A 26,861-nucleotide genomic window follows, 5' to 3' on the forward strand; every position below is an offset into this window, starting at 1 on the left:
TTTATTAAAAATACCTTTACAAACCTCTTTTACTTGCTAGCGTACATTTTTGTTTACTTTTACATTTGGCATTTCTCCTCTGTTTCGCAAAAACAATCGATAAAACTAGGATGGACACCGAAAAGTTATCGGTTAAATCTGAGATTATTTTATAATTACAGATTAACAAGGGACGAATTTTATATGGCTAATCTCTTGTTATAATTACAGATTAGGGTGTTAAGCTCGAAAATGAGGATAATCTACTCATATGTGAACCTAGTATTACTTATCTTCATCTCCTAATATAAAAAAAATTCTATGTACAAACAATAAGTTGAGAAAAAAGTTTATAAATATATACATACTTTGACTGACTAATTTATTTAAAAGCAATGTTTAAAATAAATTTCTCATTTCTTTTCTTTGCAGGAGGATTTATAATGGACGGAGATAAATAACATTTTATTTGTGGTAAATTTCAAAATAGTCGAAAAAAATACAATCATTCACATAAATATCTATTTAACCAACATATTATTAATATTTTTCAAACACACATATGTATGTAAAAATATCAACATCATGGAGAAACCATTACTCTTATTCTACGTATAAAATAAAGACATGCACGAAAATTTCAAAACTTAAAAAAATTAGGGGTCGCTCGCAGGGTTTGAAAATATTGTTTTTTTTTCAAATCGCGAAAATTCGATGAAATTGTGACTTTGACCATTTACACTCGGTGAGTTTAAGAATTTATTTGAATATGTTTCAATAAAATATCCAATTTATCCGATTTCAAACCTTTTATTTTGAAATTTAAGTAAATCTCCTGAATCTTTTAGAGAGTTTATTCAGTATTAATTCTAAAGCCTTGGCCAAAATATTTATTTCATTAACTACATATATGTACATACATTAGTGCAACAATAAGTTACTTGGTAACCAAGATTATTACAGTTAAACTAAAATTTCGTCACCTTCGGTATATGCCTTTGGTCAAGTAAAAACTGGTTTCATTGAAAAGATATATATATGTATCTAATTAGTTGAAAAAACATTCCGTGCTTTTTGATGAGATGACGGGTTCAAAACCAATTTTACGAGCCAGAGATGATCCCAANAAAAGATATATATATGTATCTAATTAGTTGAAAAAACATTCCGTGCTTTTCGATGAGATGACGGGTTCAAAACCAATTTTACGAGCCAGAGATGATCCCAATGGCAAAGCCCAGGTTAATGTGTTTTGTAAACTAAAAGGTGAGTGGTGAATCTCGATTGGTAGCAGGCTAACCTAATATTCACGTACGGCGCCAATTTACTGTCAAAAATTTCTCAAGCAAAATACAACTTGTATAGGACCAACCGAAATTGAACAGCGTGCGTATGAAGCTAACTCAATTTCCAATTTTTGTTGTGCGTGACTTTTTGATTTGACGTTTCGCTCAATGAAATCAAATGCAAACGCACGCAAGCCAATTTCGGCTGACAAACAAATTCGACGGCGTGCGTACCAAAATGCAGGCCGCGAATATTAGGTTAGCCTGTAAGCGCTTTTCGAAATTCACCACATACTTTCTAGTTTACAAAATATATTAGGGGTATTTTCTGAGTCTTGCAAAGCCCTTGCACGGTGTACGGTTTGCATAGCTGTCCCATACGAAAACTAGGTTTTGCCGTGCAATTTGTGCACCGTGCAAGGGCTTTGCAAGACTCACAGAATACCCCTATTACTTTAACCTGGGCATGTCATTGAAGGAAAGTGAGAAATTGTAAAAATGCTTTCCTGTAATGCAGTGGGTAAACAAGAAAGTAAAACATTTTGTCTTGAGGCGTAAGTTATGCGTTAAGGTACTGGCCCAATGGAGGCTTGCTTTGCTTTCTTCGCTTTGAGGACTGTCAAAAGTTATTTGGAATATACTAAAACGTATGAAGGCTGACCAAATAGCAGCTTTGCTTCACTTGCTTTAAGCGCCTCAAAGTTTCAAATAGGCAAATGTTTTATTTGAAAGCGTTTTGTAGGCTTTTGACAAAAAGGTATGTTCCCGTTCTTAATGAATTCAAACAAACTGCTGCACACTTTTATGAACAAAAATTTTCTTACGTAATTACAAAAAAATATATTTAACATATCGCTGGCTGAAAAGTTGCTAAGTCCATTATTGCAAATTTGACGGGAACTTTGAATACAACATTTTGCGTGTTTTAAGCAAAGCAAAACTCTATACGAATCAGAAGGATTCGATCTTTATTAAAAGATTTCTTATTACTTTGGCCTTAACGGAATTTCAACGCCTCTTTTGGACTTAGAAAATTTGCCTTTCATTAAACATAATCGAGAAAAAATAAAACAAGTACCTTAATTTCTCTTGCTTCGTTTATGAAAATATGAGGTCTCAAAAATTGTGAACTAAGCAAATTTTCACAAAGCAAAGCTAGCGATATTTATGATGTTAAACTAGTGATCAGTCGTCTCAGGAAAACCCGTTTTATTTTTGTTTTTAATAAATGTACATATATTTATATATGTATAATTGTTGTCATTCCTTTGAAATCCAAAAATTAAATCGCATTAATTTAAAAATAAATCCGAAGAGTTGTTTTGCATTTCTTTTTTTTAATTTTCTGACATTTTGTGTGTAAGGGAACAGACCTTGATTTTTTAACTGAACAGCTGGTAGCTTTGACAGAGTTCCAAGCCGCTATTTGGCCAAACGAGTATTTGAAGTAAATCAAAGCAAATTGAAGTAAGTAAGGCATGCAAAGCAAGCCAGCATTGGGCCAGCGCCTTTACTCCTTCAAAACAAAAAGTAAGCGCTTACCAAAAAACGAAAAGTTTTCGCTGGGTACCTACTCAGCTTATCGCTTTGCTCTAGTATTTTTCTTTTTAATAATATTCTTCCCAATTCTGTTTTATTTGCAGAGAGACTTCGATTGTTCGGGAGGATAGAGGATTCCAAATTAAACGACCAAAAACAAAATTTATTCAGCCAAAACTATTATTAAATACTACGAGTATATTTGATGAAATTTATTTAATTAAAATTAAATTATCTCAAAAACTAACTCAAATTATGAAATTATTGAACTGAAGAATTAAGTAATAACAAAAGTATCAAGCCAAAATGTTGTAGAAATTAAATGCAAAAGACATTCGCATGTGTGTGGTGGTGGAAAGTAAAATCAAAACAAAATTCAACATTAGAAAGAGAAAAAAACGTAGAAGACGTAAAGAACCAAAATTAGAAAGCGATTTAATCGTAGTTAAAACCAGCGTCAAAGTTGAAAACAAAATTTTAAATTTTGGCGAGATTTGAATCTTTCTACCGGCCTTTGAAAGAGGGAGGACGAAGTTAAGACTACTTCAACAAGTAAGCAAACCAATCCAAGGAGCCCATACTGTGGCAATTGGAAAACCGCGAGAAAAGTCAAAAGAATAAGTCGAATAAAAGAGGGAAAGCCAGTCGGACGCGGACAAAAACCAGCAACACATTTTTACAATAAATATTGAAATCATTGATAAGAATATCTAGCTTAGGAATGGGAAAATAACAAACTACATAATTGCTAGGAAGTTGTTTGTACCAAAAGGAGACACCCGACCACAACTGAAAAGTAAATAAACCGCCCATTGATTAAACACGTTTAAGAAGAGGATATCGGCTTGCAGAAATTATATGCAATACATATATGTAGTTATACATATAAAAGAAGCTACATCTAAATAACTACTCGCTCCCCACGGCGGTGGATATTGAAGAACTCAAATAAGACACAAAAGGCAATAAAAGTGGCGAACAATAACAAAAGTTATGCCGGCATATACGTAAAGACGAAACTATACAATAATATCCCAACTTGGACTCTTCTGATATCTAAATAAATACATATGTGTTAGTGTGCATCCGAGGCAGCACCAATCCAACTAAAACGCAAGGAAGCAGCAACTGCAAAGACAATGCAATTGCAATAAAAGGCATCGAACAACGAATATCGACGATTCTAAGGAGAAGTGCTGCGGTGAATAACAGAAGCCCCAATCCAAGGCAATACGACGAAACAAAACCAAGAGCGAGTGATTTCTAAGCAGCGACAGAGGCCGTCGTAGAGCTGAATACCTTCGCGTGTGAGAGAATGGTATATTGGTGTTAGTGATTGTCTATTAACAGTTCGCATAAGTAATAAAGTAAATTCTACAACAAAAACAAGCGAGAAAACTTCTGTGTGAAAGAAAAGGCAAAAACTTGGTGAGCCAATAGACGATCCACGTACATACACACACACAACACTGCCAGCGTAGTTGTTTGCATATGTGAACGCTGATTGTGCGACCATTGTGCGCACTCCGAAGGTTGTAGCAGCAACCACAGCTGCTCAGCAGGAGCAGAAGCGCTGAAGCATTACTTGACGACTTAACGGATAAAAAGGCAGCAACCAGTCCCCATTGTTGCTGGTAGAGGTATACAGCAGCGTCGGATATAGAGTTTGTTAGGTAAAATAAAAGGTAAAAAGAGCGAGTAGAAGTAAAGGAGAGAGCGCTAGGCTTGAGACGGGAGAGAATAAATACTTGCTGAGGCTGTTGGCATCTTATGATGTCATCAGAAGGGGACACAGAGTGTTTTGGATTGTACAGCGATGATAAGTTACTATTAAAGGCGGCCACAGCAACATTGCCAAAGTCAACGCTGGCGTCATCCTCGCCTTCATCACCGCTGTTGAAATTAGATACCGACTCTGTGGTGAAACAAGAACCGCCACCACCAACGCCGATTCAGCCGGTTAAAAGCGGAAAGACAAACTTAAACCAAAATATAGGCAACACTAGTAACGTCAACGGCGGTTGTAATAAAAACAACAACATCTGCAGCAATAACAGCATTGGTCCGGCTCTCGAGGAAACACCCGAAAGCGAGCGCATCGGCAGCGGTGGTGACAACGACAACGACAACGACGACGACGATAGCGACGTTGTTGTCGTACTTGAAGGCGTCGTAAGCAACAGCGAAGGCGCAACTAATAGTCTGAAACAGAATCGCGTTCGTAGTCGTAACCGCAGTGGAAGTCGAAGTCGCAGTCACGGCGATGTCGGTAACAACAGTGGTGGAAAACAGCAAGTCGTGCATGCCACTGAGCAAGTCAACCAAAGTAGTCCGTGTGGTGCCATCAATAAGACAGCAACGTGCACCGCTAGTTTTCCAGCGCGTTCGAAATCAACAGCAGTAGTAATTTCATCGTCGTCGTCTAAATTGAATAAAAAGAACGTATCCTTAACGTCAAGTGAATTTCTCGTGAATAAGAACAGTAATTCAATTAATTTGAATAGTAAGAAAAATTTTGTGAATGGTAATAGTGCTATAAGTGTAGAACCGAAACTATTCGCGTCGGTACTTCCGTTTAGTGCACCGCAACTGAACAACGTTTCACGTTTTCAGGAAAATACAAGCTCAACGTCGTTGCCGTTATCGCTTTCGCCAACGCCGTCTTCCCCGCTTGTGCCGCCTACAGCGTCTGCCTTCATGAGTAGTGCTGCTGCGGCTGTCGCGGGTGCTACTGGAGGATCTCTGTATGGAGCCTTATTAAATCAGACCACTTCGTCGACCAATAGCGCTATTAACGGCGTTAACGTTAATAACATTCCACATAACAATTCTGACGTCCCTGTATCCGCTTCTTCGTCGCCAACAGCATCCCTGCTGTCTGGTAACTTTACAGCGGCTCTTGGCAGCCTCTTCTCAGCAAACGGTTTCGGTTCCGCAAAAATGTTGAATGAATTATTTGGTCGACAAATGAAGCAAGCACAAGATGCTACCAGCGGATTGCCCGCTACTCTTGACAATGCCATGTTAGCCGCAGCTATGGAATCGGCCTCAAGCGCTGAACTTCTAAGCGCAGCAGGGCTAGTAAACAGTTTAGGTCTTAATGCTACAAATAAATTGCTCAATAATAATACAATAAACAGTTTGAATAGTTTAAGTGATGCCAATACATCTGCTTCAAATAACGACAATGCCAATGCTGATAGCCAGCAACCATCTCATGCCGCGTCTGCTTCACAATCGCCTAAAAATCGACGCAGAAGCAACTGCAGTGATCGGGAAGAAGTGAATTCGCGCGCCGTTGATGTAAATTCTCCACCTCGTGCGCCCTCCGTTAGTTCACCATCGGCAGTAGGGGATGCTGCAGCAGCTTTAGAAAGGACATCGCCCAGCATTCATCAGCAACAACAGCAGCATCAGAACGAATTAGCTCACCACATGTTAAGGAACATACTGCAAGGAAAGAAAGAGTTAATGCAACTGGACCAAGAGCTGCGCTCAGTGATGGGCCAACAACAACAACAACAGCTTGCAGAAGGCCATAATACGCTTAAACATAACAACAACAATTTATCTGCTGCTAATAACAATAACGTCGCTGACAAAGATTCAAAGAACACGATAAATTTGCTGGAGGACACCATGTCTGACATCAAGATTAAATGCGAGCCAAATCAAATACAAAACAACTCTCACCGTACGTCAGCCGATCGCAGAAAATCATCTGATTCTGAAAATGCTGATTCGCAGCTGGATGAAGATCAGCAGTCAGAAGGTGACAATATGGATCAACAGAATACGGATGATCAAGATGAACAACAGCATTCAGCCTTACAGGTAAGCGTGACTAAGAAAGAGGCAGAAGAAATTCTCGAAGACGTAGAATTGATAGGTTTAAATTCTCGATCTGATTTGGAGTCCTTGGCATCGCCCAGCCAGTCTGAAATGATGCTGTTAGAGAACAGCAAGGATGAGCTGGAGGAAGAACTTGAGAAAGATGTTGCTGCCACCATGTCCAAAAAAACAGGTATGGATATGAAAAGGGCTCGCGTGGAAAATATCGTCACCACAATGCGTTCCAGTCCGTCGTCGCATCAGTCGCACTTGCAAGTGAATGGCTGTAAGAAGAGGAAACTATATCAACCACAACAGCACGCAATGGAAAGATACGTCGCTGCAGCTGCGGGTTTGAACTTCGGATTGAATCTGCAAAGCATGATGTTGGACGATGAAGCATCTACTGAAATGGAGTCGCCTCAGATTCAGCAGAAACGCGTTGAAAAGAATGCGCTAAAATCGCAGTTGCGCTCCATGCAGGAACAGCTGGCAGAAATGCAGCAGAAGTATGTGCAATTGTGCTCGAGAATGGAGCAAGAATCCGAATGTCAGGACATTGACGATACTGCTAGTGATAGTATGGAGCAAGACGACAACGGTGTTGAGCTTTCTCCATCGCCCTCCTTAACAGGTGAATCTGGTTTAAATGACAAAGTGCAACCTGATAGCGAACGTCCAAGTTCTACCTCGCCAACTTTTCCCATAAAGGCCCAGAAACATTTGACCTCGCAAAGTTCTATGTCTCTCGAGAATGCCCCTAACATGCTATCACAAATGATGACCAAAATGATGTCATCGCGATCACTTGTGAACCATCCGCAAATGCAGCAATCATTCAATGGCCCGCTACCACTATTACAGCACATGCCACAGTTGCAGGGCGAGGCGGGTGGCAGCCATTTGTCGCACCCTGCCATCAGTAACGCTGCCGCTATGTACCTGGGTCAGCAGTTCTTTTTCGAACAAGAAGCTCGTATGGCAAAGGAAGCCGCTGAACATCAGGAGCGGCAGCAGCAGCAACAACAGCAACTGCAGCAACAGCATCATCAGCAGCAACAAGAGGCGCAGGAACAACAGCGTCGTTTTGAACAGGAACAACAACAGCGCCGGAAGGATGAGAAGCAACAGCAACAACAACAGGTACAACAAGCTGCTCAACAACAAGCAGCACAGCAGCTGCAGCGGCAACAGCAACTACAACAAATGCAGCAGCAGCAACAACAACAGCATCTGGAACAAACTGTGCCAACTGTCGCTCTAAACCAACCAACCCGACCACACCTGCATCATAACCGGCTTAATCAGCGCCATAGTAATCATTCTTCGCTTAAGTCCGAGCTGTCAGAAAAATTTAACATGCTGCGATCGAGCTCCAATTCGATTATGCGAATGTCCGGTTCAGATCTTGAAGGACTTGCCGATGTACTGAAGTCGGAAATTACTACTTCACTTTCGGCATTGGTGGATACAATTGTCACAAGATTCGTACATCAACGCCGCCTATTCAGCAAACAATCGGATTCTGTGGCAGCAGCCGCCGAACAACTCAACAAAGATTTGCTCATGGCCTCCCAGATACTCGACCGTAAGTCACCGCGTACGAAAGTTGCGGATCGATCGCAATCAAATCCCATCAATAACAGTAATCCAAGCAGCGCCAATTCAGCATCGGGACAATCCGTCGTGAGTGGAAACTCTATCGCCAACTCTGCAGCAGTTCAAACAGGTAATAATGGTTCTCTTCTTCTAGTTAATAATGTCTCCTCAACTAAACAACTAAATAACGGTCATAATAATAACATATCCACTAACCACCTGGGTCACCTGCAGTCCACTGTAAATAATGGTGCGCAAATGCATGTCGGCCCAGGACCCGCTGTATCTGTTGGCGGAGTAAATGTGCCTCAACACTCGCATACAAATAATCAATCAAGCGCTTTGGCGACCTCAAGTGGTCAGTCAAATACCCAGCACGCGCAGCAAATAGCCCAAATGTCCGCGTTGAATGCGCAAAATTGCCAAAGCCTCATCGCCGCCCCGCGTCTTAATGGCAATCAGCTGTCGTTTCCCTCGCCGGCTGCAGCCGCAGCTGCGGCTATGGGCCTGCAAATGCATCATGCTGCTGCCGCAGCTGCAATGTCTGCCGCTGCTAATCAGCAAAATCATAATCAGCAGATCACGAACGACAGCTCTGCCCAAAACCCTCTAAATCCGAGTATTAAAATGAACTCCAATTCAAACACAAACAATACTAACAGTTTAAGTACAATTAATATACCACCTCCTCATATACGTCCTTCACCCACAGCGGCAGCAATATTTCAGGCACCGAAGACACCGCAAGGAATGAATCCGGTCGCGGCTGCCGCACTCTATAATTCCATGGCCGCCGGCGGCCCCAACCAAATGAACCCCTTCTGCATTCCAGAGTCGCGTGAAGCCCAACAACAACAACAGCAGCAGCAACAACAACAATTAGAGCAGAACGAAGCCCTTAGCTTAGTTGTGACACCGAAGAAGAAGCGTCATAAGGTGACCGATACGCGCATAACGCCGCGCACCGTCAGCCGCATATTGGCTCAGGATGGTATAGTGCCTCCGAATCCCGTGGCATCAAACACCATGTTGGACGGCGCTGGAAAATTCAGTCAAATAGGCCTCCACCCCAACCAGCAACAGCCACAGCCCAATCTTACCCAGTCGGGTTGTAATCCAACAAACGCAGGAAACAATAGCACCAGTGCTACTCCGGTCACCGCGAATATTGCGGGCAATGTAAAAACGACGCCCGCACAAAGCCCATCACCATGTGCCCAAGCGGCCACCTATCATCCGCCGCCACCACCACCACCCATGTTGCCCGTGTCACTGCCCACCTCCGTGGCCATCCCCAATCCTTCGTTACACGAGTCGCAAGTATTCTCCCCTTACAGTCCATTNCCACCACCACCACCCATGTTGCCCGTGTCACTGCCCACCTCCGTGGCCATACCCAATCCTTCGTTACACGAGTCGCAAGTATTCTCACCTTACAGTCCATTCTTCAATCCTCACCCGCCACATGCGCCACCACCCCCGCACGGTCCACATAGTGGTGCCCATAGTACGCCAACCGCTGCCCAAATGCATCACATGAAGATGTCATCAAGCCCACCCGGCCTTGGCGGTCTGATGGACTCACGTGAATCACCACCGCTTCCTCATCCGCCATCAATGCTTCATCCTGCACTGTTGGCCGCTGCCCATCATGGCGGCTCACCTGACTACAGTGCCCATCTGCGCGCGGCTATGGATGCTCAGGACCGTAATTCAGATTGCAATTCAGCGGACATGCAATTTGATGGAATGCAGCCAACAATATCATTCCTGAAGCAGCAAATGATGTAAGTACTAAACATATTTTATTAAAATAACTTTGCAAATAATTAACGAAATTATGAAATTATCAAGAATGATATTTAGTTAACTGTCTGACCATATAATACTAATAATATTATTTTTGGCGCTTACACTTTTGCTAAGAGTTTGGCCAAGCTTATCCTCCAAAATTGGTATGCATCTTGATGATGTTACACAAATCGAGGGACCTACAGTTTTACGCCGCCTCCGAACGGCTAATGGATTTTATACGAAGCTTTTTCATGGCATAAATTCTCTCGGAGGTTTGCCATTGCCTTCCGAGGGGTGACCGATATTAGAAGAATCCTAAGCATGTATATGTACAGTGACTCAAACAAATGACAACGTGTTGTTTTTTTAAATATTCGTAATATTTTTCCAGCTATTATTTTTGTTGTTATTTTTATATAAAAATATCGTCCAAGATTTAACCAAAACCGTGTAAATCACAGTTTCAAACTTTATGCAAAACTTAGAAACACTCAACAAATTTTCGTCAAAATTTCAAATATTTATTCTAAATTTGTAGAAATTTTTTGGATATGCAGTTTTATAGCCCATACAATTTTAGTCTAATGACGTGCAAGTTTCAAACGTCTAAAAAATTCATTTTTGAGAATTTTTTTGGAGGCTACTTTTTCGGGTTTTTAACAAGCGCAATTTANGATATGCAGTTTTATAGCCCATACAATTTTAGTCTAATGACGTGCAAGTTCCAAACGTCTAAAAAATTCATTTTTGAGAATTTTTTTGGAGGCTACTTTTTCGGGTTTTTAACAAGCGCAATTTATAAAAACTTGCGTTGATATTTTTAAATTTTGTTGCTGACGGTCTCCCGCGTTTTATTTCATAAGAAATGCATACCTATATAAAAGAGTGTCAAAAATCTCAAAAATCAACGCGACTCTTAGCCATTTGAATCTTGCACTTCATTAGACTAAAATTGTATGGGCTATAAAACTGCATACTAAATAATTTCTAAAAATTCGGAATAAGATGTTGAAACTTTGATGAAAATTTGTTGAATTTTCCTTAATTTTTTATAAAGTTTGAAACTGTGATTTATACGGTTTTGGTTAAAGCTTGGACGATATTTTTATATAACAATAACACACAAAAATTAGCTCGAAAAACATTACGAATATTTGAAGAAAATCAACACGTGGTCTTTTGTTTGAGTCGCTGTATATTAGAATATTTAGTTCAAAAACACATTCTTTTTGGAAATTCATAAACGCTACATCAAAATATTGTTATTTGTGATAAAACAAAGAAACACGCATTTCTTTATTTTGAAAACAAAGTTTTTTTGGAGGTCGCGCTAGTCAGTTTTTTTATAAAAACGCTGGTGTTTAAATTTTTAGAATTTCATGACATGTTAAAATATAGCTAAAAATTGTGTTTTACATGTAATTACTAAGGTATTATTGGAGAATATTCCCTTAATTACATAGCTGCCTTGGATAGTTAGAATGGGCCTAGTACCCGTAAATATGCTTTCGAAAAGAGACTGCCAAAATGAAAACGTTGATACTGAACGTTTTGAGCATTATCATGGGCTAAAACTCACTATCAGGGGGTTTCTAATGTCGTATTGCTACCTCAAGCGTTTACGGATTTCAAAAAAATATTTTTTTTTAACCACTCTAATGTATATACACAGTGGTCGAAAAATTTATTGCCGCACTACATATTGTCAAGTTTTCACAATTTATTTTATTTTTTTGTTATTTACAGCCTTATTATTTATCGAGAACAATAGGCCGCACGAACAGTGCACGGACTTTAACACTTTATTGGTAGATCTACCAATAATTTCGCTATATTATATTTTCTACCACATTTACCAACAAAGGCTAAAAAGCTACTAATATTTCCGGAAAGAAAGGAAAGGGATTTAATTTTTAATTTTTTAGCATTCGGAAGTGAGTTCGCTTTTTCAAATCAAATTGAATACGGGAAAAAACAGCGCTCATTTTACTTAATTAGGTAATGGATGCCGTGATTCGGACCCAATCTTATGTATAGGTTTTTTATTGAATATTTTATTCACTTGAAATACATTGGTTGTGTTTCCTTGGGATATCCAGCTCAGTATCGCGATCATTTCTCACGGAAACGATCATTCTTATTGGGGCTTGCAGCACTAATTTTATACTGTTAGCAAGAGGAAGACGAAATTATAAAAATGAACTCACTAAATGCGGAAAAGTACATTCCAACGAAATAATATTCACTTAAATAAACATTAAACATAAAGGCGATTTATTTGAATCAAGTTAAGAGAAATGGCAGAATATCTATTTGTGTATACATTCATTTGTCAATGCTACCAAACCCTGCAGCAAACGCAGCGGATCATAAATTGAACCAGATTTCTATCAGAATTATATCGTTGTTGTTGCATTTGCGGCCATTTTGTTTATCCGGATCCCGATCATAGCTCAAGGAAATACAGCAATTTTTGTTATTTTATATAAAAATACAATTTATCCTAAGGCGAATTCATATAAGGTGATAGCAGGAGTACAAACACAAAATTTTCACTTACAAATTTTATGCACAGTCCCAGTAAGAATTACAACAAATACATAATTTTGGCATTAAGAACTACCGAGTCGGAAATCCAGCAGCTCTGGTAACATCATCTTTTCTGAATTCGCCATATTTTATCCTATATGAGCAAAAGTTATCTAATATTGTTTCCTTTAAAATATCTACCAACTTCTACCATTTTTTGTATGTAAAATCTACCAAAATTAATTTTTTCGAAGTCTGTGCACTGCGCACGAACGATTCAAACGAGTTCGAGATAGATAATGAGGCCGTTAATTTTAGTTATTATTTTACGAAAGTTTGTTAAATTTTTTTAAATATATATTTTTATAAAAAAATAACTAACAGTAAATAACAAAAAAATAATAATTGTGAAAATTTGTCAATATGAAGTGCGGCTGTCATTTATTCGACCACTGTATATCGTCTACACTCTATGATCAAATATCTGCCCTGCAACTTAACCCACTTAGTCTCCGCACTGCACGTTAATGTTTCTTAAGCTTCGCTGCTAATTTCCTCTTAATACATAAGAAAGGCTAAATCAAGTCAACAAAACGAAACCAATCAAGTGACTCTATTTGCATGTAACAATGCAACATTACAGCACAATAAAATAAATTCACTTAAAACGGAAAATGTAATCAAAACCAAAGTCTAAAGCAACCTGATTGCACCAACCCTAATTATTCTTAAGTACTTGCTAAACTTAACGTAGGTACATTCTATTGCAACTCACACGCCACGTCGTCTTGCAGAACCATTTCCCAGCAACTAAACGAAGCAACCATCAACGCCAAAGCCATTTCCACCAAACCCTGTGAACAAAGTGCAACAAAAAAGCAGAATAACATAGAATGCAAATAAGGAAAACCGACACGTTAGGTTATACTTAGTTATTTCAGTAATTTTTGGAATCTCACGAACTTCTCGTTACTGTAATCAATAAATAGTACATTTAAAATTTAATATCTTTACTACAGCTCTCTATATTCATTAAAAATTCTGTTTTTAAAATAATTTTCTTAATTTTTTGCTTTGCATTCCAAAAAAACTTTTGTGAATGTTTTCACACGTAAATTCAGCAAAAATAGCGACTCCTTGACTCCACTGCACTCGTCAACATTAACGCCAATGCACCTGCGCAAAGCCAAACTGATGTTCTTCTGGGTGAGGTATCCTAGCTCAGCGGTACTGAAAATGTACTTTCCGGACATTAAATTCAATAAGAATAACACAGCACAATTGGTTAAATGGTTCTCAAACTTCCGGTAAGTACAAATAACAAAATGTAATATACACATGTAAGTAACTACGTATCGTTAATTTACTAAAATACTGTCAAAAATTTATAGTAGAATCTTCCCGCATATTTGGACTCTATGTACATTAGGGTGGTCCAAAAACAGTAAAGTCGGAATTGTAATGCTCTCACCCCCTAGGATTGTTCTATATCGAAAAAAGCATACCCCTATTTTTTAATTTTGAAATCAAAAATATATAGAGGTCGCTTAAAGCGCTCAAAGGTTTCCATGTATTTTTAAATGGGAAAAATACATTTTTTCGTAGAAATGGTATAGAATTCTTGAAAGTCAATATTTTTCGATCGGAACTCTGGTTCTCTTCAGGAGACTTTCAATAATAACACCCATTTGTTTATTTAACCATTTTTTAATACTAACGATTTTTTATTGTTCGTCCCATTGCATTTTTCGGTGTTTTTACGGGTTTTTGGCGCNAAAGTCAATATTTTTCGATCGGAACTCTGGTTCTCTTCAGGAGACTTTCAGTAATAACACCCATTTGTTTATTTAACCATTTTTTAATACTAACGATTTTTTATTGTTCGTCCCATTGCATTTTTCGGTGTTTTTGCGGGTTTTTGGCGGACCTATAAATTATAGTTGCAATGGTTAAATAAACAATTGGGTATTATTGCTGGGAATCTTCTGCAGATAAGCAGAGTTTTCTGGTAGAAAAATATTGATTTTTAACTTTTGCCATTTCTACGAAAAGTGGGTTTTCCCCCATATAAAATACATGGAAAACTATGGGCGCTTTGAGCTACCTCTAAATATTTTTTGATTTCAAAATAAAAAAATTAGGATAATTTTTTTCGGTAAAGAACAATCCTAGGGGGTGAGAGCATAAAAAATCCGACTTTACTTTTTTACATGTATTTTTGGACCACCCTAGTGTACATACGATCATTCAATATTAAACGAAAAGGTGATTTCCTGCGCAATGGCCTAGAGTTCACTCTTTAACCCCACGTCTCCATTTTCTACTAAATGTGTCTTAACATCTGCCAAATTTCTGATTTAACTTTGTCCCACTTTCTCATGTGAGCAACTTGCTGTCTTAACATATGACTTTTCCAAATGGCATCAAGCCAACCAGATCGATCTGTACCCAATGTAGATGGCGCGGTAAAATGAAAACTTAGTTGTCAAACTACCAAGTGACAGCTGATGTTAAGACAGTGATGGTAAGAAATTCGGCAAGACAGATATGGTTTAACAGTGGAAATTTGCGGTCTCCACCTGACATTTCTGTCTTAACACAGTTTGTTTAACAGAATCTGTAGAAGGTGGAGACAAACTGACTGAAATGCAAAGAGCACAGTATATACAGTATTAAACCTTTTCGCAGTTTTTCACCATTTGGTCCCCGAGGAGTACTTTTGGGTTGTGTGCAGCGTTTTCGTTTTGCGCGCACGGCAACACTTACTGTGGGGAATTTCGCCTCATGATTATAAAAAATTCATTTCGAGGATAAAATATACATAATTATGTGTTATATATGAACAAAATGTAGGTTAAGTATAATATTTATCTTTAATGTACGCTGATATTCATGCTTAATGAAGAATAATAGGGGTCTTCATTAAAAGTGATAAACTCTTGATAAACTTGATAAAGTGATAAATTTATCATTTTGGTAAATGAACTGTCAAACTTTGTATGGAAATCTATTTAACCAAAGTTTATCACTTTATCAAACGACCTTGGTGGATAAATGTATAAATTCCAGCAAAATTTAACCCCCACAGGTTGCCAGGTAGTCGCTTTTGCTACGAACACATAAAGGCAAATGAACACAATGGACGAGGTAAGAATGAAACGTAACTAGCCATACAAGTTAAATAATAAACAGTTTTATGCAATTATTTACCAAGGTGCGTTCATGAAAGAAGGCGGATAAACTGATAAATTTAAGCAATTCATCACTTTAGATGAAGACTCCTAATATCAATAGTCAAGTACATAATTAACGCTTATATTTTATAAACTGGAAAACTCAAATCGTAATTATAGCATTAAATGGAGTTTTCTTAAATGTAAGTTTAAAATATAAAAAGGTCCATTGTAAGACTCAATTTTTTATGAAAAACGTTAATTTTGTGAATTTATCAAGCCAAACTCTAAATTTCCGAATATATTTTAGCGCATCCGCCCAGACAGTTCATTAAGCACACCCAAGCTTGAGTGATCTACAAGTTACAAGCGTTTTCAGCATTAACCAGTTCATTATCATGTACGGTGTAATATAACAAATCCTGTCCTAGTATCTATAATAATAGATAAAAATTTGCAATGTTTTTAAACTTTTGCAATTGGTTTCGGGCACTATTACACAGTCATGACTTGTGCTACTCTGCCATAGTACGGTTGTTGCTCCCTTTCATACCACAGAAATTTTGTATACAACTCTGAATCAACAAAATTCATGCTCCTTCTCATTATCAACCGTGATCAGATTTTACCCCCGAGGAGTACTCAAAAAGGCTTATACTGTGGCAAAGAGCGAGAAAACTGTGCTGTACCATGATTCAATAATACAAGGTTAGATAATTATTGACAGCCGCGGTTTGACTCTCCCTTACAAAAGGTTGCATTTCCGAAGGATGGAGAATGGGGAAGAATGATATCTCTTGGTGCAAAAATGGTAGTAGAAAAGTACGCAAAGTAGGCAATTAGTAGTGAAATTCCTTTTGTAAATTCTAATGTATTTGCAGGAAATCTGGCATTTTAAACGAAATATTTAACGTAATATTGATATATCTACATGAATTACGTCATTTATGTGCTATTTAGCTGGATAAAAACTGCAAAATGACTCAAAATAAAAATAACACTACTATGGGTTTGATGTAAACATCCAATTTAAAAACAATTTATGTTTTCATCAGTTAAATATGCTTCATATGCATATACAAATAAACATATTGCACAAAAGCTTATACTTCTATTTCACAGTAAAGCTACACTTTTTCCAAGTAAATCTGCAAAGAAGCAACACGGTGCCACTGCTAAGGAAGCGATGCGAGAGAGACAGCTGTCAGTTTATCCCTGTGGACAACTGAGAACGGCAAATAAAACTGCCCTCTAGTGATGTGCTGAATTGTCGGTACCCAATACTTAAAAGGTTTCGGTACCCAATACTTCCTTATCGGTACCCGATACCGAATTTTTACATTAAACCTTCGCCATTATATGCATTTTAAGTTTAGAAAAAACTTGCATTATTAATTTATATTAAATCGGCACACTTGAACTTATCGCAACAGAGAAATATTATTTTATCAGCTTTAACCTTAGTCGCTCCAAGGTTCAAGAAAAAAACTTCGACGGTTGAAGAAGCCTTTCAGCTCCCTCCTGCAACCAGTTAGCTACAAGTTTCGGATCGATATCGCACTTGTTGACATAAAAATATTTCTTATCATACGTCAACAAAACCGATACCGATTCGAAAATTGTGGCTAACTGGTTAGAGAATCTGCCCCCAGGCCTACAAAAATGATATCGTCCGATTCAGCTGGAACAAAAATGCTTCAAACAAGTAAGAGTTTCTCTGCATTATGGCCTCGAACCGACATATATACATCTTTCATTTTAATCAGTATTAAAAGCTCTATTGGCTCCTACATTCGGGTTTTGATAGGCGAATCTCCCCTGAACCGTTTTTTCCATCGTTTTGGCCTATGTGTGCTTTTATTCGAAACCTAAATGCTTCGGTACCGAGTATCGAGAGTATTGGATACTTAAAAGTATTGACTTAGCACACCACTACTGCTGTCATCTCATTCACTGAGAGCCGATTACACTATGTAACAAGGTTTTTGTCCCTGGGTTGTAATTGTTATTTCCTAGTCAGTTAGGTCCCAAAAGTATAGAAAACAGCTATTGTCGCAAGATAACTTTGCTTTTGTGACCATGGCAGCGCATGGCATGGGTCTTATAAAGCAATTCGTCAAAGCTCTCGACAAAAATTCTTCAGCGTTCAAGTACCTACAAGACTTGTTCCCTAAGCTCTCTGAGGCGAAAGTTACAGCCGGTATCTTCGTTGGACCACAAATAAAGAAAATCTTCGAGTCTGAGGAATTCCCCAAGAAGCTCACTCGTTAAAGTCACATGTCAGAGGAAGCGTCACGACAGCAAAGTTTCCGAGGAATATTAGGTGGTTTCCATACTTTTAAGGCATAACAGACTAGGAAATAACAATCACATCCCAAGGACTGAGAAATTTTTTTTTTTGTTACTTAATGTTAGCGGTGCTGCCATCGGCGCACTATGGGACTACAGCGGCCAAAAGTAGTAAAAACAGATAAGCAAATTCTGAAAAAATAATTACTAATAATTAATATTTGCAATCATGATACGAGCTTAAAATAGGAGCAATGCGAGAAAATAAATTTGTAAGAAAAGATTTTCATTTTTTCGCAAGTAATTTGAATTCATTTTTCCACTTGTGCGGATATATAAAAAGCCAATCTAATTGATGAGCAGTTTTTGAATACATCTGTGGTCAAACATTGCTTTAAATTTTTATACATCTTTTGAATTGCATAAAACAGTTTACCATGAAATTCTACATAATTTTGTGAGTGTAAAATTTTTCGAGTGCTTACTTTTAAAAGGGATATTAAAAAAGGACCCAGGAAGCGAGCTAAATTATACTTAGGACAAGTTAGCATTAAATATGCGTGTCATATCTCCTTTTCTAGACTAACCTCCTGTAAAATTTATTGAATTTTTATTGTAGAGTAAAAAGGAAAGACTCTGATATGTATATTAAATGAATGATATGCAATATAAAGTGGAAATTAAAGAAGGTGTAGATATTAATGACTCGCCAATCTATTACTCCCAATCAACGTTCAGCCAAAAATGGACGTTTCTCCGGACGGGATCCGTTTTCGATGGCAAGAGTCCTGCTTGCCTTAGGTCAGCTTTTGTGGTATAAAATGTAGGTAAAATTGAAAGTTTCAGTGTAAATACATATCGTGCACATAATTTAATATGCCGGTATTGTAAATGCTTTCGCTTTGTCATTTTTAAAATGAAGAAATATTAACTTCTATAGAAATAAAATAAATGTGCCTGTTCATTTTCTCCAAAATCCATAAAATTTAGTACTTGGAGCCAAAAAAGCTGTGTAGGAGGTGGGCTGTGGTGCTGTACAGAGCTGTTCGTAATTCGCTTCGGCAGTTAAAGCGACAGCACGAACGAAGCGCAACGAATATGAAATTTCTAAGCCAAAGCAACAACACTGTTCACGCTTTTGTGCAAAACAAACCGCTAATTTTTGCCTTTCGCATTTTCGTATCAAAGAGTGAACTATAGTATAATAAAGTTGACAGAAATGGACTTACAGGGTAGGCCTCAACCAATTAGTCGCCCGGCTGAACTATGCATTGCAGCCCTGTTGGATTTGATAACTAATAAAATAATGTAAAAAATATTTAAAAAAAACAAGCTTTTATTTAATATGAGCTCTCAAATGAATAGAATAAAACAAAATATGCCCAAATATGCAAGGAAAGCTTAACGTCGAAAAGCTGCAATCACAACAGACAGCCAGCGCTTTCGCTACTCGACTCTCACACCTGCTCTCAGAGAGCACTCTTCAACAAACCGACATATGCGAGCAGTGGAACCACATTTCCCGCTCATTAAGTACCGCCGCCGAAGAAGTAGTCGGATTTCAGCGAGCCCGAAAGAACAACTGGTACGATGAGGAGTGTCAGGAAGCTGCAGAGAAAAAAGATGCCGCCTACAGGGCCACGCTGCGATCGGGCGCAACGCGCGCTATGTGGGACCGCTATAGGGATCTGAAGAGGGAAGCGAGACGTATTTGCCGCAACAAGAAGAGAGAGGCAGAAATACGTGAGTGCGAAGAGCTTGAAATGCTGGCCGACAGGAGGAATGCCCGAAAATTTTACCAGAGAGTTAGGCGACTTACGGAAGGTTTAAAGACCGGGGCGCACTCCTGTAAGAACAATAATGGCGACCTAGTAACTGATGTCCAGAGCGTACTTAAATTATGGAGGGAACACTTTTCCGCCCTACTAAATGGTAGCAGCACGGAAAGTTGTGGAGAAGAAGAACCCGAGCTCGCAGTCGATGATGACGGAGTCGACGTTCCACCGCCTGACTATGACGAGGTACGTATAGCAATAACGCGGCTGAAAAACAACAAAGCCGCTGGAGCTGACAGCCTGCCAGCTGAGCTATTCAAGTACGGCGGCGAGGAGTTGATAAGGTGCATGCATCAACTCTTGTGCAGAATATGGTCAGATGAACGCATGCCCGACGACTGGAATTTAAGTGTGCTCTGCCCAATCCACAAGAAAGGTGACCCCGCCATTCGCGCCAACTACCGCGGGATCAGCCTTCTAAGCATAGGTTACAAGGTCTTATCGAGCGTATTGTGTGAAAGACTGAAGCCCACCGTCAATGAACTGATTGGGCCTTATCAGTGTGGCTTTAGACCTGGCAAATCCACCATAGACCAGGTATTCACAATACGCCAAATCTTGGAAAAGACCCGCGAGAAAAGGATCGACACTCACCACCTATTTGTCGACTTTAAAGCCGCTTTTGACAGCACTAAAAGGAGTTGCCTATACGCCGCTATGTCTGAATTTGGCATCCCCTCAAAACTCATACGGCTGTGTAAAATGACGTTGAGCAATACCACCAGCTCCGTCAGAATTGGAAAAGACCTCTCCGAGCCGTTCGCCACAAAACGGGGTTTCAGACAGGGCGACTCCCTTTCATGTGACTTCTTTAATCTGATGTTGGAGAAGATAATAAGAGCTGCAGAACTGAACCGCTCAGGAACAATTTACTACAAGAGCGTGCAATTGCTGGCTTATGCCGATGACATCGACATCATCGGTAACAAAAACCGCGAAGTCTGTTCTGCCTTTTCCAAGTTGGATAGGGAAGCAAAGCGCATGGGTCTGGTGGTAAACGAGGACAAGACGAAGTATCTCCTGTCATCAAACAAACAGTCAGCACATTCGCGCCTTGGCACCCACGTCACTGTTGACAGTTACAATTTCGAGAAAGTAGAGAATTTCGTTTACTTGGGAACCAGCATTAACACCGATAATAATGTCAGCATTGAAATCCAACGTAGAATCACTCTTGCCAACAAGTGCTACTTTGGACTGAGTAGGCAATTCAGGAGTAAAGTCCTCTCTCGACGTACGAAAACCACGCTCTATAAGTCACTCATCATGCCCGTGCTGGTATATGGCGCAGAAGCATGGACAATGACAACATCCGATGAGGCGGCTCTTGGGGTGTTTGAGAGAAAGATTTTGCGGAAGATTTACGGTCCTTTACGCGTTGGCGACGGCGAGTACCGCAGACGATGGAACGATGAGCTGTATGAGCTTTACAACGATATGGACATAGTGCAGCGAATTAAAATACAGTGGCTCCGCTGGCTTGGTCATGTCGTTCGAATGGACACCGATGCTCCAGCTCTGAAAGTATTCAACTCGGAACCCGCTGGTGGTAGCAGAGGAGGAGGGAGGCCCCCACTGCGATGGAAAGATCAGGTGGAGAAGGACTTGGCTTCACTTGGCGTTTCCAATTGGCGTCAGTTGGCGTGCTTTGCTGAACTCGGCCAAAATCGCTTAGGCGGTTAGCGCCAAAAAAGAAGAAGAAGAAGCGTATTTTAATATTCTGAATTCCGCAAAGCAAGTATACATACATATATATGCAGATATAGCTTATATTAACGTAATGCATGTAATTATAACTAATAATAATTTCAGAAACAGTTCAAATTTATATTATTATTATTATATGCGATGAAATCTCTGAACACTGCATTCATTTTTATTAGCACTCTTGAATATGAATATGAATATGCAAACAATTTTTGCTTGTGGTTTGAAAAAAAAAAACAAATACATACATATTTAGAGACAATTCTCAGCCAAAATATTCACCAAAATTTTGGTCAGTCTCTATAATACAAAACAATGTTGAGGCTTGGCATCGTTGTGAAATGAAATTCTGGGTTGTATAAACTTATCAATGATTTGAAAGGCGAGTTGATTTATGCGAAAGCTCACGACAATTGAAAATGGCCAAAAAATATCCCAAAATATAAAATCTAAAAAGCATATAGAACAACTAAAAGAATGATGAAAAAAACACTAGACTCAAGTCATATTTGTTTTCTTAAAAGAATTTCTAAAAATTTAATTGTATATTAACTTCTTTTGCCCATTATTTTTTTTAAGAACAGAATAAGATTGCTTTAATTTCAGTATTAAGTAAGGTAATAGTAGCAATGTATTTTAAAACAAGCTTTCTAAGTATGAACCAAATCGGATCATAAATATTGGGTTCCCAAATATCTCCCTCCTGAGCCTTCTAGCGGGCATTTCATTTCACTGCATTGTCATCGGGTTATGAGCTAGGTTTAAAGTTTCAGGCTCAACTTTTAGGACTGTTCAGGATCTTGTGCAAATAATCGTGGATTTTCAATTGCAAATTTTTTGGTATGCTCAAGATCCTGAACAGACCCATTGACTGCGAATTTCCAGGACATATATACATACAAGTGAAGTTAAATAAAAGCTTGTAAAAAATTCAGAACTTTGGCCCGAAATATTTTGAACCCAGAATTTTACTTTCCAGAATTTTAATTCTACATCATTTGGTTCTTACAGAATTTTAAAATACAGAATTTTGACCCGAAATAGTTTTAACTGCAAAGAATTTTTTTAAAGAATTTTCAACCTAATAATTTTTGAAAAGCAGAATTTACTACCGCTTCCGCACCCAGTAGGTCATAACTAGAGTAGGAATGGGCACCGTTTCCAAAAAATCGGTTTTTGATTAATCGCGATTTTTTATTCAGGTTTTAAACTGTTTCAATAAACTTTATTAAAAACCTGATCTTTCGGTTTACCGAAAAATCCGCAATATAAAAAACCCTACAAAACCAAGTAAGAAAGTCTAAGTTCGGGAGGAGCCGAACATTAAATACCCGGCGCAAGTATTAAATATATGTTTTTTCACCTTTCCGAAACCTACCGCTAGATGGTAAGCCGGGGTGTATCAATATTGAGTAAGTTAGCGTCCTTAAATTTCGAAATATTGAAATTTCAAGCATTTCTGAAATTTATTGTTATATGAAAAGCGCCCGTAATTTTAGGCCGATTTCAACAATTTTCAACGCTTTGCTTTTATGTGGCAAGCACAATAACCATACCGAGTTTGGTACAAATTGGTAGAACGGTTACCGAGATACATATATGTGATCATAAGTGGGCGGTGCCACGCCCATTTTCCAAAATTTTATCATAAACGTATTTCTTGGTAAATGATGGTTGCAAGCGTCAATTTTGAATAAATTAGCTTTAATATTTACTGATTTATCGAAGCTTTCGTATTTTTCTAAATTACCCTTATATGGAATGTGGGCGTGGTTATTGTCCGATTTTTTAAATTTTCGGCCATTTGGTATGCTGTACCAAAGTCAACAAATGTGAGAAGTTTGGAAGAAATCGGTGCAGCGGTTGCCAAGATATACACATGTAACCGTAAGTGGGCGTGGCTACACCCATTTTTCAAAAATTTATAATTTTCTTATTTTTCGTCTCAAAATTATTATAAATATCAATTTTGAGTGAATAATCATGAGTAGTTACTAAAATATCGCAGTTTTCGTATTTCTGAAAATTACCGTTATATGGAAGGTAGGCGTGGTTATTGTCCGATTTTGCCCATCCGTCCTACGCCCGATAGACGTACACGTACCAAGTTTTGTTAAGATATCTTAATTTTTACTCGAGTTATCGTGTGCACAGACGGACGTACGGACGGACAGACAGTCACCGCTTAGTCGATTTCTGTTTTCATTCTGATCATTTATGTATACATTTGTCTATATCTATCTCGACTCGTTTTGCCTGTTACAAACAACCGTTATGTGAACAAAGTTATAATACCCTTGTGCATAAGTGCGCTCGGGTATAAATATACAAAACTAAAAAACATCGATGTCGAACTAAATTTAAGCAAATTAATTTTTAATTTGTTTAAGTATCTTACTTAAATTGCAACGCAAACCAATTAAAACCATCATTTGTACTTTTTTGTATCTAAGAACTTCGTTTTTCTCATTTTCGTTGTTGGTGTTTCCGACAGGGTAGGAGTGTGATGTAGTGTGGAACGATTTTCCGTCATCCCTTGTCAAATTTGGTTTGGATACAAACCGGTTTCAGCATTGTGCCATCTTCAGTGTAATTTTTCGTTCTCCAAATTTGACAAGGGATGACGTAAAATCGTTCCACATTACATCAACTTCGTTTTTAATAGTTTCGGAAAGTGTTTTTTCTTAACAGTCAAGGGCAAGATTCACAATCGATTTTCCTTGGCTCCCAGATCAGCAAAAAAGTGAGTAGTCACTTTGAAGTTTTTGATACGCCATACAATTTAAATCTTGTAGTAAATCGAAGATATAAAAAATAATTCTGTAGCACTACTGGGGAATGTAAAAACAAAATTTTCAGTTTACGGTTTAAAAGGTAAACGACGAATAACACCTAAGGTAAAAAAAATATCGAGAAAATGGTTAACCAAATTTAAAAAAAAAAAAACGGGTTTTAGAAACGCCGATCTTTTTTGAACATCCCTAAACTAGAGCTCGAATGGTATGCTAAAAATAAGCGTAAAAATATTTACCAGCTAACTTTAAGAAAAGTATGTTCCAATTATGTTTTAACTTAAAAATGCAAGCTCCAGTCACAACAATAACAGATAGCTTCCATCATTAATAATAATAGTTTTGCGCTTACACATATGTTAGTGTTTGGCCGAGCTTCTCCTACGGTTTGTGATGCGCGCCTTGATGTTGGTACACAAAGAGGAGGGACCTACAGTTTTACGCGGACTCCGAGGGGCGCTATTAGAAAAAACTCTTTTTTTGTTTTTTATTTTTTGATGTGGGGTTGAACCGGGCTTGAACCCAGGCCCTCTGGAGTGGTAGCGCGCACTGCTAAGCACTATACCACACCGGCCATCATTGGAGCACGTAAAATGAAGTTTTTGCGGGATGGGTTTGGGCGCAGAAGTGAAGACGCTGTGAAAAAGGTTAGATGAGGATAAACTTAGCGAGCTGCGAAAGCGTAACAATTCCAAGCTAAGATAAGTGCATAGTATAATTTTAGGTTTTGTGTTTTTTTTTTGGGTCTGGAGCTTTTTACGAATAGTTGGGAAATTTATAGTTATAAGGAAAGCATACCTGCTTTCGAACGAAGTATATCTAGTATTTAAAAATATTTCGTCATTAGACACGAATAAAGTGGCGCGGTGTTTTGACGGCGAAAAGGACGCATGAAAAAAACTTTGACAAAAAAGACACGTAAAAAACCTCGGCGAAGAAAGAAGCGTAAACATAATTGACGGCGAAGAAAGAGCTTCAGCATCAGTCTCCAAAACTCTTTTAGAATTTGTATACTGTGCACGGTTTTTCTACAAAAAGCTTTAGAAAACGGTAGTAGAAAGCGTAGCAAATTTCTTAGGAAGTCCGTACTGTCTTAAGGAAATTTGACACGAGAAAACTTTTCGTCATTGCTGCACCGTTTTTTATATATGTATTTAGTTTTGGCTTTTCTAGAGAGCTGGATACTAAGTTAGCACAAAATTGTAACTGTCTGCTGGATTATAAACAAATTTCATACATGGATATGTATTGTATTTTGAAACGAAATGTTTCCGTTATTTTATTGTTAAAATGCATGTATTATTTATGTTTGTAAAATATTAGGAAAATATTGTCAATTGCATATTTTACTTGTTTATAGCGCATATTTTTGAATTTTGACGACATTTTATATGCGCACATTTTCGATTTTTTAGTACATGAGATTCCGAGCCCTAGTTATAACTATCAAAATTTCGAAGCAGTCAAAAGAAAGTATTTTCACATGGAAGTGCCTGCAACGATGCATAACTTGTATATGTGTATCGCACCCTAAATCAAAAACAGTCGCAACTCGAAAAATCGTGAGTGTTCAGGAGAAGCATAAAACTGTTGATGCTGCCCAAGCGGCGCAAGCAAAACAAAAACAGAAGAAACAGAAGAAGAAGAGGGTGCAGAAGTAAAAATTTTGGCGGCTGTTAGAAATATTATTGAATAAAAAGCTAATTTGGAAAATGTTGAGTTGTGTCTGTTTTTGATTTAGGGTGCGAGATGCACATATGTATGTATATACATGGATGTGGATAGAAGTGTATGTTTATGTATGTATGTTTATGACCCATTTGCAAACTACGCTGTGGTGAAAACTACTAGTTCTGCAATAGTTTTTACCCAGTTTACTTTGCAGGTCAACTAAGTACATAATTAATCTTCAATTATCTCTCGGGGTACCTATATGTCAGTATAGCAGCATAGTTGCATAACTCGTTTTTCAGAGAATTTTTTTGAAGTGAAACTTCTTATACGAGTTCGGTGATGGTTGCGTTAAATATTTAACACCAAGTCATAAAATCTGTACCGTTCGTTCGATTTGCAAAAATGAGGTGTCACATGAAAGGCCTTGTCCTTCCAGTGTGCAACATAGCTTTAGTTCCATTAAAGGAGTTGCCGCATGTTACAAAATTGAATTCAAAATTTCTCTGCCGCAGAGGGTTGCGTTAAATATTTTTAACACCCACTCATAAAATCTGTACCGTTCGTTCGATTTGTAAAAATGAGGTGTCACATGAAAGACCTCGTCCTTCGGGTGTGCAATATAGCTTTAGTTCCATGAAAGGAGTTGCCACATGTAAGATAATCGAACTTAAAATTTCTCTGCCGCAGAGGGTTGCGTTAAGGACGAGGTGTCAAATTAAAGGGCTCGACCTGTAGTTGTGTAATATGATTTTAGTTTTTTAAAGGGTTGCCATATATACGAAAATCAAATTCAAATTATTTATTAAAATAAATAAAGTATCCGAATATGGGATC

At 38.2% G+C, this 26,861-nt stretch overlaps 1 protein-coding gene across 1 annotated transcript in view; it reads left to right on the forward strand.

Annotated features, from left to right (window-relative positions):
* Positions 1-409: 409 nt before the first annotated feature.
* The window catches only part of pros (homeobox protein prospero), an 89,769-nt gene continuing 63,317 nt past the window's right edge, over positions 410-26,861 (forward strand). Inside the window, exons 1-4 of the mRNA XM_017612094.1 lie at positions 410-453; positions 2,909-9,486; positions 9,589-10,021; positions 13,679-13,864. Of these exons, the coding sequence (XP_017467583.1) occupies positions 4,575-9,486; positions 9,589-10,021; positions 13,679-13,864 (5,531 nt within the window). The 5' untranslated portion in view covers positions 410-453; positions 2,909-4,574. The remainder of the gene's footprint in view (positions 454-2,908; positions 9,487-9,588; positions 10,022-13,678; positions 13,865-26,861) is intronic.

The sequence above is a fragment of the Rhagoletis zephyria genome, unplaced genomic scaffold (genome assembly GCF_001687245.7).
Source record: "Rhagoletis zephyria isolate East Lansing unplaced genomic scaffold, Rhagoletis_zephyria_1.1 Rzeph_scaffold_00499, whole genome shotgun sequence".
In the NCBI taxonomy this organism is placed as follows: Eukaryota; Metazoa; Arthropoda; class Insecta; order Diptera; family Tephritidae; genus Rhagoletis; species Rhagoletis zephyria.